We start from the raw sequence: 14,637 nt of genomic DNA, 5'->3' as shown, positions 1-14,637 counted from the left end.
GCTTCGTCATTGGGTGATAGGTGTTGAAGGGCCGCTCCAAAGAACATCAGCTATGGTCAAAGTCAGTCCTGCCGCGCTTCATTTCGTTGTAGCTCTGGCACGTAATGCGCCGTCAGTGACTGCACTGCAGCAGTTTCCCATCAATGTCCTTTGTTCTCTCCAACGTTATTTCATCATTAGCTCTATATTAACCACAATTAGGCTTCTGCTGAAGAAAGAAAGCAGAAACAACGGTAGTTATATCTGCCACGTAGTGAATAAGTTGAATGGCTACAGAGACTATAACTATATCAAGCAAACTTCGCAGCAGCGGGGTGTCAAGATACCGTGATTAATATGCGGGTGAGTTGTTTAATATTGATCACGACAGCAACGTTCCGTCAGTCATTTTGCAATACTAATTAAGCTTAATTAGCTATCGCCGGGCCGCGGACTCGTTGTCCCGAGAACTTCCTTTTAACATTTTAGAGCTGGTGAACAAGGACAGAGGATAGATGTAGACAGCACGATGCACCAACAGCACGAACTCCCATAGCACCCGTGCTGTCTATACGTCTCCCCTCTGTTCTTGTCCGCCAGCGCTAAGATTTTATCTAAGTTCGAATACCAACATGCCCAACATATTGCAGGACTTTCTTTTGCTATCGGAAAAAAGCACCACACAAGACCTAGGTTTCTTTAAGCACTATTAACTTATTGGGGATTTCTCGTCATTTTCACAACTTTTGCTTTGACGCGCCTTACTCGTTAGGTAAGTTGCCTAAATGATAGCTGATTAAATTTTGGTAATTCATTTTTCAAAATGAAAAAAAGAAAATGGTCATGACTAGCATGAACAACGCTCCCATTAACACACAGTGATTGATGTTAATTCGCGTAAAGGGTTCCGCGATATATATATATATATAATTTTTGGTGAATAGCTGGGACAGCCGGTATACGTGCAAAATAAACACATGACAAGGCGCTAATTTTCAAGTGAAGGTTTATTGCACAAAAAAAGTTTTGCTCCTGCTTGCTATAACCCATTGTTTGGTGCGTTTTCTTTCTCTCTCTGATGGATTGTGACAGCAAATATGAAGAAATCACTTCTTTCGCCCCCATCGATATGCAGCCGTCTCGGCGTGGATTTGATCCCGCGACCTTGTGCTTAGCAGCGCAACACAATAGCCGCTAAGCCAACACGGCGGGTTTCGCCATTGTAACTGTATGTCGGTAATACATTTTGCCGATTGTGTTTTTTGTACGGTCCTTAGAAGGAAGGGGGAGAGGTGGCACTTTTTCTCGGGGACTTCAAAGGTTCTTTCCACCGAAATAAATTATAAATATCTCCTGCGTTGGTTCTCCCAAGAAGGTGACATTTTATGGCTATACTATATAGGTAATAAATTTCAGTATAAACTTCACTATAAATTTCAGGCACTGTTTCTGTTTGGGTCCTTTGTCACACATATATGCCCCCTTCAGAATGAGCTGAAATAAAACAATAATGTTCACAGATTTTGAACTACACTGGGTTGCTAAGTGCACTCCGACCCCCCCCCCCCCCCCTGTCCTACTTTATATGCTAAAAAATTAAATTATGGGGTTTTACGTGCCAAAACTACTTTCTGATTATGAGGCACGCCTTAGAGGAGGACTCCGGAAATTTCGACCACCTGGGGTTCTTTAACGTGCACCTAAATCTAAGTACGCAGGTGTTTTCGCATTTCGCCCCCATCGAAACGCGGCCGCCGTGGCCTGGATTCGATCCCAGCGACCTCGTGCTCAGCAGCCCAACACTATATGTTCATCGTCAGACACACCGACATCAGGTACTATATAGTAGCGCGCACTCTGGCCGTCGATACTGCACGAAACGGCAATATCTGCCTGCTGCTGCGCGATCACACGATTCTCTTTCTCGAAGCTGTACGCGTATTCCAAAAACGCATGTATACCGAAAGCAGGGAAATTATTCTCGTATGGACGCCATATAATGAGTACATCGATACAGATTCGCGCCACTCATCTTCAACTTGCACATGTGCCATGACAGTTTATCAACTTGTCGAAGGCCCTCTTCACCGGAACATGCGACTATATCAGCACCAGGACATTAGGACTAGCAGCACAATGCCGCAGACATTTTTTTCCCTCTAGGCGAGTTGCTAATCACGCCACGTGCGTAGTTCGTGACGGTCCGTTTATTAACCGACGTCGGTGACATAGCCCAGGGAGTGCTCTTCTACTCTGTTGGTGATGAGCTTTCTCTTGGAGTCCTTCTTGGGCAGCGAGTATAACAGCTTGTCCCAGAAGTTCGGCTCGCCCCAGCGTACATAGTTTGCGGCCCGCACGTACGTTTGGAGATCCTCGTCCAGTGAGTCAGCAGGCACCTCGTCGACAACCACGATCACCAATCGGTTTATGTGATCACTCAGGGCACGCTGGTACGCCAACCGAAACTCCCAACGACACCACTCGCTCTCCATGAAGTTTCTGCAGACATGGCACCGCACACAGTCTATCAATAAAGTTTCACAAACTCACTCAGGCATTACCGTGGGAAGCTTAGGCAGAGATACACAATGAATATTGATAAGAAAACGTCACGACGACATGGTCATCGCCCATATCGCTACTGTTTTCAGGTATAGTGTCAAGAGTGGCAAGCATGCTCACATGCCGTGTACATATGAAACCTACAGATCTACGTCTACAGGCAGCCGGCTAACCTCCCTGATTTTGCTTTTTTTTTTCTCTCTCTCGCTCCTGGTGAAGCAGGCTGACAAGCTACAGTCAACCTACTTTTTTAGTGTCTGCCGCACCCGACATTGGGAATCGTCGCGTACAGCTACTGTTGGCAATTCAAACCTGTAACGTAGCCTGTTTAATCAAAACAGTCGGTTTCGCTGCCTACGTTCCTGGACAATGCATACGCAAACTCCTCGTGCCCGCCGACTTGATGCAGTCCTGGGGCGACGGAGTAAGGCAAAACATTGCACCCGATATAGGCCACGCCCGTAAAAGACGGACGCACCTCGCCTAAATTGATTTGTATGGACACGCTTCCCATAATCAGTGACAAGAGTGGAGCAGAGGCTCCTCCCCAAAAGAAGCTTGATGCGCGTGCCCTTCACCCCTCCACCCTTCAAGAAATTACAGATGTAATTTCTTACTTACGGATGTTACCGGCACGAAGTGGACGTGCCCACTTGAGCAACTGCGAGTAAGTTGTTGTTATGCACCGCACACACGAACAGCCGAATTCGCGCCAAGAGTGGCGACGCAGAAAAGAGGTCGCCGCACGAACGGGTCGTTTGAATATGGGAATACCTCTACCAACTCCGCCTCCCCCCCCCCCCCCCCTTTACTCGCCCAGTCTGTGGGTGTGGGCCATCGCCGAGCAGATGCATCCCAGGACGAATGACTTTGACAAATGAGCATCACTTGCGCAAAGAAACAGAAAAAAAAGCTTTTCCGAAGTGTTTAGTTTAACGACAAGGAAGCGCCTGAGCAAAGCGAAGGCGCGTGAACGGGAAATTAAATGCATACGATAAGGAATGAGAGATATTACAAGACGAAGCGAATCGCCGGCGCATGCGTGACACTTGCCGCTGCGTTTTTGGCCTATGACTGACCAGTGCATCGGCCAGCGTCGCAGTGTGTACGTACTCCGTGAGCAGCAGCAGGGTGCGCCTGGAGCACGCCACGGCGTCGCGGATGATGTCCTGCAGCAGGAAGCCGCCCTTGAAGTTTCGCTCGTAGGTGCAGACCGAGAAGCCGAGCGCCTCGACGCCGGGCAGCAGCTGCGCGTGCACCCAGCCGGCGTCCCGGCTGCTGAACGAGAGGAACACGTCGAACAGCTTCTCTTCGTCCAGCTCGTCCTCCTTGACGCACTGCAGCGAGCGGCACACGCCGCGCGCGTACAGCCACACCTTCAGCTCGCGCTTGTAGCGCAGGTAGGCCGCCGACAGCGCCAGCCCGATCACCAGCGACACTGCGCGCGAGCCGGGAAGGACGTGTCATCGGCGTGGACACGCGCTTCGACCTGATTCTGACCCTTGTCTTTTGTCGACGGGAGAAAGAAAAGGGGCACTAACGATCATTAATCGAAAGCTGAAACTAATGACGCTCAGCCTTCATCAGTCTGTCAGAATCTGCGATTGCAATTAAATTTGCTTCGTTCCACCAGAAATACGCACAAAGTGCGAATGGCCCACCCTTGCGTTGGCAGGTCTAGTGCGGTGGCACAAACTGATCTCATTAGGAACACAAACTAATATCAGAAATATTTGGTCTCTGCCTCTAGTCAATTCTTCTTTGTGTAATGTCTGTAATTTATTTTCAAACGTTTGAATTACAGCGATGGCGCTGTTTCGTGTATTGGACAGGCTTGCCAGATTTGGATACCTTGCGCCAAATTGGCTGCTTTTCAAAGCTCGTGGCGGGAAAAATTTTGTGTTGGGGAAAACAACTGAGGATTCAGGCCATATTGAGAATGAAGTTCAGACTGATGGCACAGAATCGTAACCTATTCAGGATTAAATATTAAATTCTGGGTTTTTACGTTCCAAAACCACGATATAGTTGAGACACGCCGTTGTGAGTGACTCGGAATGAATTCTCACCACGTGGGGTTCTTTAGCGTGCACCCAATGCACGGTACATGGGCATTTTTTTTTACGTTTCGGCCCCATCGTAATGCGGCCGCCGTTGGCCCTCAGGCTTAGCAGCGCAACGCAAAAGCCACTACGCCACCACGGCTGGTACTATTCAGGATCTCTTATTCTTCCGCAAATGACTGCTTACGTAAACGGCAGTGTTTATCGTTAACTCGAGTATCGGCAAAGTTTATTTCTATTAGTCGATAGGTTTAAATTTGCAAGAGAATATGCCCTGCTCAATATTTCTTGTCTCTTGGGAAAATATGTTTTTCTTGCAGTTTTTGTAGTCACATAATGACGTGTTCATGTGCCCAATTTCACAGGGAACCCCAAGGAGCAGCAGATATTACATTTGTCCTCTAATAAAACCGATGCTTTCACTTTGTAGTTTTCTGAACATTCAACAATAAAGGAGTCATATCACCGTGCGTGCGTACGTGCGTGCGTGAGCTAAAGCTGCTGGTCCACGCCGTTCATGCGATAAGAGACCAAGACATATTTCCTTGTTTCTTTTGTGGACAACTGAAGACGCGCATTTCCCTGCGCTATTATCGGATAGCGAGCATGTTTGCCTTCAGAATTATCGGAAGCCGCCATCCCTCCTGTTTACCGTGTTCTTGCCACGGCCACTGTAAGATACTCAAAGCGCTCTACGAAGGAGTAACAAATACGTGTGATAAACGCACCCAAGATGGGCAGTATGTATATTATGGCTCGTGGAACAGCTCCCGGGCACAGTTGTTTCTGCCCTAATGTCACAAAGGGCTTCAGGGACACCAGTGAATTGGAGCTCTCGGCACACATGATGTCTGCGACATCCAGGATCTACAGAAGGCAAGCATGGCAGTTAAGATCAGCACTAAAAAATACAGTTAAATGTTGTTGTCTATTAAAAAATAAACAAAACCAAAATATCAGCATATAAGTGAGAAAACGTCCCTTAACACTTACATCGACGTTGCGTCTTTAAATACAAAACGCCCTTTTCAGCGAGCGAGCTCAGGCTCCGAAACTTACCACATGACCGTGAGATTCAATCCACTGCCTGAAAGGGTAGTCGGCGCACTCGCACACGAAGGGGTTCGCGGACAGCCGCAACGACGTCAGGATGTGCTTCGTCACGAAGGCGTACGGGAACCGCTTCATACGGTTGCTACTCAAGTCGAGAGAGTGCACATTGTCGGGTATCTCGGTCACATTTAAGCTCGTTAGGAGGTTATTTCGGAGGGAGAGAACTTCGAGGTGTGGCGCACCGTTGGTGAGAGCGTCGCCAATCTCTTCGATGCTGTTATCGCGGAGTTCCAACTCGGTTGTGCCCTCTGGAAATACTTGCGGCGCGCGGTTCAGTGCCGCCGATGTGCAGTCGACGGCGATGGCTCGGTCACCAAGGGAGTCTTCTCGGCAGTCGCACCGACAACCCAGCTCGCAGTCCTTTCTCCACCTGATCAGGTCGTTCTTCGTGAGCCCGTTAAAGAGTTTTCCTTTCAGCCACTGTGGCCCCGCACATGGCAGGTAGTTACCCGCCCGTGCTTCGCCGTCCGGCCGCATAAGCCAAGCCATTCTGCAGTCACACATTAGGGGGTTCTCTAGAAGTATAAAGTAAAGCAAAACAAAAATATTTTGTATCAAACTCGGGAACCTGGCTTATCGTGCAAGAAGCGTCTTTGCCATATGCCTGCAAATAACGTCACAACTAACGTGCACCTGTGATCAGCATAAAAATAATTAACTCATGGGGTGCCAAAACCCCAGAATGCACGCCGTAGTGGGGAACTCTAGATTGATTTTGACCACCTGGGATTCCTTAACGCGCACTTTAGCCTAAGTATGCGAGCGCTCTTGTATTTCGTCCCCATCGAAATGTGGCTGCCGCGGCTGCTGTCGAACCCGCGACCTCGAGCTTGGCAGCGCAACGCCCTAGCTATTAAGGAACGGCTGCCGGTAGAGCATCATAACAATTTGCCTGGTATAGAAATGCCTACGCGCAACAAATGACGCTGATTTCACTGTTCATTAAGCGAAGCTTCTTTGGCTAGTACCCCGAGAGGTTTGGCTTGCGCATGTATAGGTATGTTTCTCGCCGGGTAGATGACGTAAATGTCTCGAGGCAGACGAATCGGCGTATATACCCATCTATAATGTCGCTATACAACAGTACCGCTGACGGGATATGTCCTACAGGATTACGCAATGAGACAACAAACATTTCATAAATATCCTCACTACAACAAACATTCACCTTCAAGCGCATAATTATTTTAGTAAAGTGAAGGTTTTTTAGCCTACTTATCTGCGTTTTGGCGTGGCTGCTTGTTTGGTTTCTGGCCTAGTGAACGTGGTCGATCTCAGAAACAAAGAAATGGTTAACTGAGCCGATCCTATAGATGGTGTAATCAAAACGGGGTCGATCCCGGAGACTAGTTCGCGATCATGTGGGTCGCGTAGTGGTGGTCTCCACAATCGCGCGGTAGTCTAGGTGGAACAGCGTTGGTAAGCCAGTATTGTAAGAGTGCGTGGCATTTGGGGCTCCTCTGTCATGACACTGCAGCACATTCTCAAAGCTAAAACGAGGCGCCTTGCCGGGCAGGCACCGGAACGTTTAACTACAACTTTTGCTAAAATTTACGCACAACTTGACTTCTACAGGGCGCCGCTGGGGTTTCTGTCTTATATCGGAGAGACAGCACGTGCGACTTTGTATGCTAGGCAGCGTCCTGCGTCTTAGGTGAGTGGAAGTCGGAACATAGCTCTCGAAAACTCTGAAACATGCACCGAGTCAGTTTCACCGGCTCCAATATATATGCTGCCTGACATATTTTCCTATGAGCGCATTACGTTCGTTCAAGAAATATTGCATGAGATGGTTCTATGCAGAAAACGCAAGCGATTCCACTCCTTAGCAAAGGAAGCCAGTATATCGTACATAGACTGAAGCAAACCGCTACGCAGTAATAGCCTACCGTCAAGGATGATCGTCGGCTTCTTCTTTAGCGCCTTGGCGAAGTCACTGCGGCGCAGCAGCTCCACTCGGTTTCGCCTTAGGAAGAGCCCCACCACGTTATTGGCACCTGTGAAAGCTCCTCGCACATTGCTGATGTTGTTCGCTGTTAGTTGAATAGAAGCCAAGCGGCCATCGTTGGCGAATTCGCCGTTTTCCAGGGACTGGATTGCGTTGTTGGAGGCGTCCACGTAACGTAGCTTAGGCAGATTTCTCGAAGAGCCGTTGAGCGCCAGGAGCAGGTTGTCTTGCAGCAGCAGCTTGTCGAGGATAACGAGCCCCACGAAGGCGTTCCTTCCCACCCACTGTATCTTGTTATCACTCAAGTTGATTTCAACCAGGCCACTGTTGTCGCTGAATGTACCGTCAGGAACATGGGTCACCAGATTGCTCCTGAGCGAAATCTTTCTCAATAGCGTTAGACCCTTGAAGGCGCTGGTGATGTCCTCAATCCGGTTGGACGACAACTTCAGGTCCTTCAGGCGACGCGTCCTGCCAAACACTCCTGTCACGCTAGCTAAGCGGTTTTCTGACAATCCGAGGTATTCCAGCCTTGAGTCTGTATTAAAAACCGACTCGTTTAAGTACAATATGCTGTTGCGGCTGAGGTCCAGACGGGTCATTTCTTCCAAAGCCGCGAATGAACCCACCTCCACTTGAGTTATTTCATTGTCGTTCAAGAAGAGTTCTTCGATCATGGTGTTCGACGATGCGACTTCGCTTATAGCGTTAATTCGATTATGCTCGAGATTAAGCGTACTTAAGTAAGGCATTCTTGCTTTCAACAACCTTTCGACGTCTGTAATCATATTGTAACTCAAGTCAAGAGTCTGAAAGACGAGGGAAAAAAATGAGCGAACATGAGCGTACACGTAACAGTACCAATGGAAGCTGCGCCAGTGCCACACTGAAAAAGCTAGCAATAAAAGCCTGGAATCCAGCGTTCAGCAAACAACCGTCGGTTCCAATGACCAGCCAACTGTATCATGCGTACTACACACGAGGGTGCATATAACCTAAATCTACGAGCATTCTAAACAAAAGCACGTATCAGTTCATTTTTATAACATCAGTCATTCCATATATGTCTTCAATTTCTTATACTTGAAGTTTGTTAAACAAATGTAACGATGGCCTGCTTTTCTTCTTTTTTCACTCATTAAAATAACTGAATAATGCGCACTTCAGTGCGGTTTGTCAGACATTTAAATGAGCGCGAAAGTAATTTTAATGTACTCGCGTATTATTTCATTTCTTAATAGACGGCAACAATAATCAAACGAAAATGGACGCTCACCTCTATGTAAGGCATATCGTCGAACACGTCGTTTACCTCGGCAATGTTGTTGTTACGAAACTCAACTTTCTTCAACTTTCTCGTATTCTTGAATAGGGCAGCTGGCAGCTGCCGTATTCTGTTGCCGGAAACGCGCAAATGCTGCAGATTAGGTAAGCCCCACAGATATTTTTCATCGATTCGCTCGATCGCGTTGAAGCGAATGTCCAACTCGAACAGTCCGGGCAAAGATAACATGCCTTGAAGGAATCGGATGCGGTTCTTGCGCACTTCGAGCCAGCGCAAGTGCTTCGCCGCAGCCAAGCCTCGGGGCAAAGCCTCCAGCTGGTCATTCTCTAGCAGCATTCGCGACATTCGGCCCAAAGCACCGACGGCTTCATCGCCGATGTCACGGAGGGGACTGTTGACGATGATCAACATGATGATTGTGTGGTTTGAGAACCACGCGGCCGGCAGCTCGGTCATTTGAACATGGTCGAAGGTCAGTTTCCTGTGGACAACACCCTCGAGCTTGGCCATGTCGGCGTCAAGTTCGTGCGGTTGAGATACATTCCTGCAGAGTGTCAGAGCCCCTTGACTGATGACAAAACATTCGCAGCGCTCTAGCTTCGGGCAGGTAGCGTTCACATGGCGCCACGACTCTCGGGCCACGGACGAGCGGAACGCGCACGTCATTAACAGCAGGCACACAAACAGGCCTACCCGACGCAGCACTTCTTTTGCCGACGGTAGCATCTTTTTTTTCATCTGTATTCAGAGTTTTCACACAGTCGGTGGCGTGTCTGCGCAGCACACGTTTCACAGCACACCCCTACGATACGACGGCACTGGCAACTTACGACGAGCGGAGCACGGACAGCGATAACATTTATTTTTCTTTGTTAACCGACGAAGATAGAGCGCGGTGAGGGGAAAGAAAAAAGTAGCAGAAACGGCGCATTCCGAGTGTACAGTATTGCATGTGTGGATTGCAATTGTCGCAAGAGAGCAGCAGAAAGTACATGTATACATGGATAGTAGGAGAATACAGCACGCGGTAAACCACAGTCAACATACAGCAAAGCCGGAGTGACAAGCGTTATTGCGAAAGATCTTGGTTCGATGACTATTGCTGTATTTCTTTTTCTCCTTTTTTGCTGACTGACACTCGCGCAAGTTGGTTTCGCGACGCTAACAGCACTGGGAAATGCGACAGCACTGGTTGTGGCGTCCGATCGACCTACTTTCTAAAGGCGCTGCACTTCTCTAATGAAGCAGCTCTCATTTGTTCGTACCAGATCTTTTCGCCTGGGTCTCGTGCCTAGAGTAGTCGTACATAGCAAGGAGAAGTAGGCGCGGTCGCGCAAGCAGAAGCACCGACGTGCGAAGGAAGACTCCCTGGTAGACGAGACTTCCGGGCGCATGTTCCTCTCCGAGAAAGCTTTCTGACGCACAAAGGAAGCCTATCCGGTGCGTTTACTCCCTCGGTCTTCTAAGGAATGCTGATGACGTTAATGGCGAGAGTATTCAGTTTGTTTGAATGAGCTTGTGTGTATATGAGCAGCGCTTGTATTCTAAAAGCTCTAAAAAAATTTTGCGCTTGCAGCTCATTTGTACATTCGCTCAAATTTCGCAAGAAGATCTCATTTTTACTCCGCGTCGTTCAATGATCTGCAAGTCCGGATGAACAAGGCCAACCATAAGCCAAGCGGTTTTTATTGAACGATGCGGATAAAAAAAAGTGCAATCGATGGCAAAATTTCAGTGAAAAGAAAGTAACGATGAGCGTAAGATCTTCCTTTAAAGTCGTCAGAATAAAATCGCAGGCCCAGAGAACTTCCCCGTGGCGTAAGGATAAGTTTGACATAAGTATATCACAGCACTCATAGGCGAAGAGTTTTCATTTTTCTGAAGGGGGAAGGGGGGGGGGGGGCTTGACCAGCTTTCCAAATATATATATATATATACTTTTTTTTTCTTGCACTTGAAGAAACTTCGTGTGACCTCGAACAATTGAGCGCTGAGTAAAGGGAAAATGAGACATGCGCAACTCTTGCCTTTGCTTCGAGTTGTCCATAAAATTCAACTTCGCCTTTCCATCTGCTAGCCGCCTGGTCAGTTCAGATGGTAGAGCGGCTGCTCCAGAAAGACGGTGGTCCCGGGTTCGAGTACCGGACCAGGACGGATTTTTCTACAACTGCGAAGCTTTTCTTTCGAGGAACCCGTATGGGTTTCCTTTGTAGCAATTGCTACGAATGGTTGGATGTCTCATTTTGCCTTAATTACTTCTCTCCACCTTGCGGGTTTCCGCAGAACTATTACTTCAATTTGAGCGCTGAAGTGACTACGTTACATGGGTATATACAAGACCTCATAGTCGGAGACAGTTAAATTTTACAGCCTGAGTCCTCTCTGCGGTGTAATTTTCCTTCGTGTAATTTTCGCATACTTGGCTATCACTAATACTGCTTCGCCTTTCCGGCGAAACTGCAACCTCTCTCTCTCTCTCTTTTTTTTTTTCTTTTTCTGTGAGTCCGAGTATAAGCCCTGCTGCGCATGATTGCTGTTGATTCTTATTTCGAGTGAATCCGGCTTAACCTGGTTTCGGTTAATGAGTGAATTTTATACAGTGTTCCCCGACTACCACGCAGCAAGGCTTTAAAAAGGAGCAGTTGCGTTACTCGAAGAAAACCTAGTGCATATTAATTTCAGTACAGTTTAGTAGCCGCCAGTAATGTTTTCGTTACTGAGATTTAATTCGGTAATTGCATTTAATTGCGTAACTCGAGAAGTACTGTATTAATTTTCAGTGTCAATGAGGCATTTGTAAGCACCCCAAAATGACATCTAACTGCGGTGTTTTCATCGACGTACTAGTTGTGCACATTTCTTTTTCCCGACTGGCAAAGAAACCTCTCGAAATATGAAAAATACCACGTGAGTGCGTTCCCACCTGCATCATAAAGCATCGTCCTCAAATAAGCTGATTGAAAGTAACTACATTGCCTGTCGCAAGCCAGAAGAGACAGCGCATCGCCTTGATAATGGTATGGAAGGAGCCGCAACAGCAGGTTTCGCGGCTTCGCATCTATTCTTTCCTCTCATTTCTACGTCACATTTATTATCCGTCTTTAAAGGCCAACTGACCACATTGATAGCAAAAGCCCCTTGATAACGAGGCAGAAGCGCCGCTCTGACCACGCACGAAGCGTGAAAAGCAATGTAATACGCATAGAATGCTTCAAAATCCCGGCTTTGCTCGCATCGCTTCAAAGAGTGCGCGCGAAGCTATTTTTCGCGCCGGAAACTTGCTTCGGACCAAAGCCATATTTAAAGTGACCGTTTTATTTTTCATGAAAGTGTATACGTGCTGCAAAAACAGGTTCGTGCCAAAATATAAAAGCGAAATAAACCGACCGGGAAGCGACCAACGTGTATAGAAAAGGCAAAACCGATGCCTAGAAAGTAAATATACCACTTCTAAATGAGCCGAATTGGCAATCAGGATGTCTGAACAAAAAAAAAAAAAAAAAAGGACGCCGTCAGATTTCAGTGTGCCCTTATTATTTACAAATTCGTAAGCTGCACTGAACACCAGCCTAGAGAACATGTTCGAATAGGTCTCCTTTTTTTGCAGCTACGCAGTACTGTGTCCGTTTTATCACATCTTCAGTGGCTTTCTTGGTGAACGACGCTCGAATTCTAGGGCGGACATCCCTTATCCTTTCCTTGAACTAATCTGACGTCCATCTCGATCATGTAATCACGATCTTTCACATAACCGCAAAGAAAGAAATCGAGTGGAGAGAGGTCAGGTGACCCAGCCGGCCAATTTACAGGCCCGCGCCGTCCAATCTATTGCGCATGAAAAGTCGCATCCAGCCAGTTTCGTCCTCGACAACTGCTGTGCGCGGGTGCCCCATCTTGCTGATACCCACAGAAGTGGAAGACGTGACAGTGGGACTTCGCTGAGAAACTCATCCACCACTCCTCCAAGGATTTCGGCCACGTAACGCTGTCCAGTCAGTGTGTGATCGAAGAAGATGGGACTGATTATAGCACCGGCGTAAGTTCCGAACCGCACATTGAGCGACCACTGGTACTGGTGCCGATTACGCTTTACCCAGTGTAGATTGGAGTCCCTCCAATAGTGTGCATTATGCAAATATACCTAGGCTTTTCTTCTGTGAGGACCCAATTAGAGGAGCATTGGTGTTGGTTAAGGTGGTACGGGTGAAAGGCTGTCATTTAGAATCGTCCAAACTCATGGCTTGGAAATTGGTGCCTGGGCGGCCACACCCCGCAAGCTAGCATGAGGGTTTGAGGCCATAAATGCTAGAACATCCGTGCGTACACGCTAGGACTAAAAGATGGAATCCTCCGCAGCTGTTTCTTGAAGCTGCCGGTCTGTCTTAGGTTTTCATAATTTCTGATGATAGTCGATGCGCTTGGTCTACCACTTCTGCTCATTCCAGAAACACATGGCGATTGGGACAAAACAAAACGCACCTTTAAACCTTTGCACTGACGTTGTCAATTCGCTTTTGTGGTGATAGGTTTTGTGGAAAAAAAAAAAACATCCGTGCACTTTATCTACGCTGACAACAGCTGTCACAGCTTGTTTCTAACACCAAACGCGACGTATTACTTCGGCCGGGGCGCGGCAGATAAGGCACTAGCTCGATCACGATTATTTATGTATTTCATTTATTTCATTCTGGATAACTCAGGCGGAGCCTGTTCGAGGGCGCTGCTTTATGATCCGGGTGGGAGCGCCGCCACGTGGTATTCTCCATATTTCGCGGAGTTTATTTATCAGTCGGAAAAAAATTTGTACGCAATTAGTACATCGCTGAAAATACCGCCGTTAGATGTCCCTTGACTGTGCCTTCAAATGCTCATTGACACTTTGATAATTATGATAGTACGTATAGAGTTAGATAATTAGTTACAATAACCTAATTAAATATCAGTAACGAAAAAAATTACTGGCAGCTACTCCACTGTACTGTAAACAATACGCACTCGGTCTTCTTCGAGTAACGCAACTGCTCTATTTTAAATCTGGGCGCATGGCAGTTAATTGGAAAACTCTATATATTTATGACCTTTGCATGCAACTGACGATGTTTCCATCCCATCTAAATGTTGTAAATAATTACAAGTTAATTTTTTTCATGAGTCGTTAGCATTACTTATTGGAAAAAGAAGCAATACTGAGACACAGAACGTTCACGTGCATTACGCGCCAGGGGTCACAGAAGTCTGTAGGTTTTTTTCATGGTCAAAAAAGCACGCAATGCAATCTGAAGCATGGTGAACATGCAGCAACATATTCATTCTCTAGGCGTAGGCTATCCATACCTTTAGAAATAGTTTTTAACTGGCTACCTCTATCTCTTTCAAAAATATAATAAACTTTATCGTGTCTGTATTTAAATATATTGTGTATGTAGATGGCGTTTACAGTGGAAATTTATAACAATGTTGAAGTGAGAAAATAAGGATGAGGCAGCCGCCGCTAGTGCTTCTAATGCGCTTGTCCTCGTATTGTCAGGATGTGCAGAATAAACCGAAAGTATGAATTAAAAGCCGTGCACGCCAGCGTCAACAATGATACAGTAAGCTACTAGCGCCAGTAAAATTTCAAATGAAAAGGTCGAGGAAAGTAAAAAAAAAACTCAAATGATGTGAGTGACAAAACTCTGGTAATGGCA

General features: G+C 47.0%; 1 protein-coding gene across 1 annotated transcript; it reads right to left on the bottom strand.

Annotated features, from left to right (window-relative positions):
- Positions 1-968: 968 nt before the first annotated feature.
- LOC142566047 (toll-like receptor Tollo) lies at positions 969-9,768 on the bottom strand. Its single transcript, XM_075676761.1, has 6 exons — positions 8,942-9,768; positions 7,607-8,474; positions 5,664-6,232; positions 5,333-5,471; positions 3,655-3,979; positions 969-2,478 (listed from the first exon to the last, which is right to left on the bottom strand). The coding sequence occupies exons 1-6, from the start codon at positions 9,686-9,688 to the stop codon at positions 2,190-2,192; spliced, it is 2,937 nt and encodes a 978-aa protein (XP_075532876.1). The 5' UTR covers positions 9,689-9,768; the 3' UTR covers positions 969-2,189.
- Positions 9,769-14,637: the final 4,869 nt, after the last annotated feature.

The sequence above is a fragment of the Dermacentor variabilis genome, chromosome 1, assembly GCF_050947875.1.
Source record: "Dermacentor variabilis isolate Ectoservices chromosome 1, ASM5094787v1, whole genome shotgun sequence".
NCBI classification, from domain to species: domain Eukaryota; kingdom Metazoa; phylum Arthropoda; class Arachnida; order Ixodida; family Ixodidae; genus Dermacentor; species Dermacentor variabilis.
Note: the sequence above shows the minus strand (reverse complement) of the source record. Positions and strands in the feature narration are given on the sequence as shown.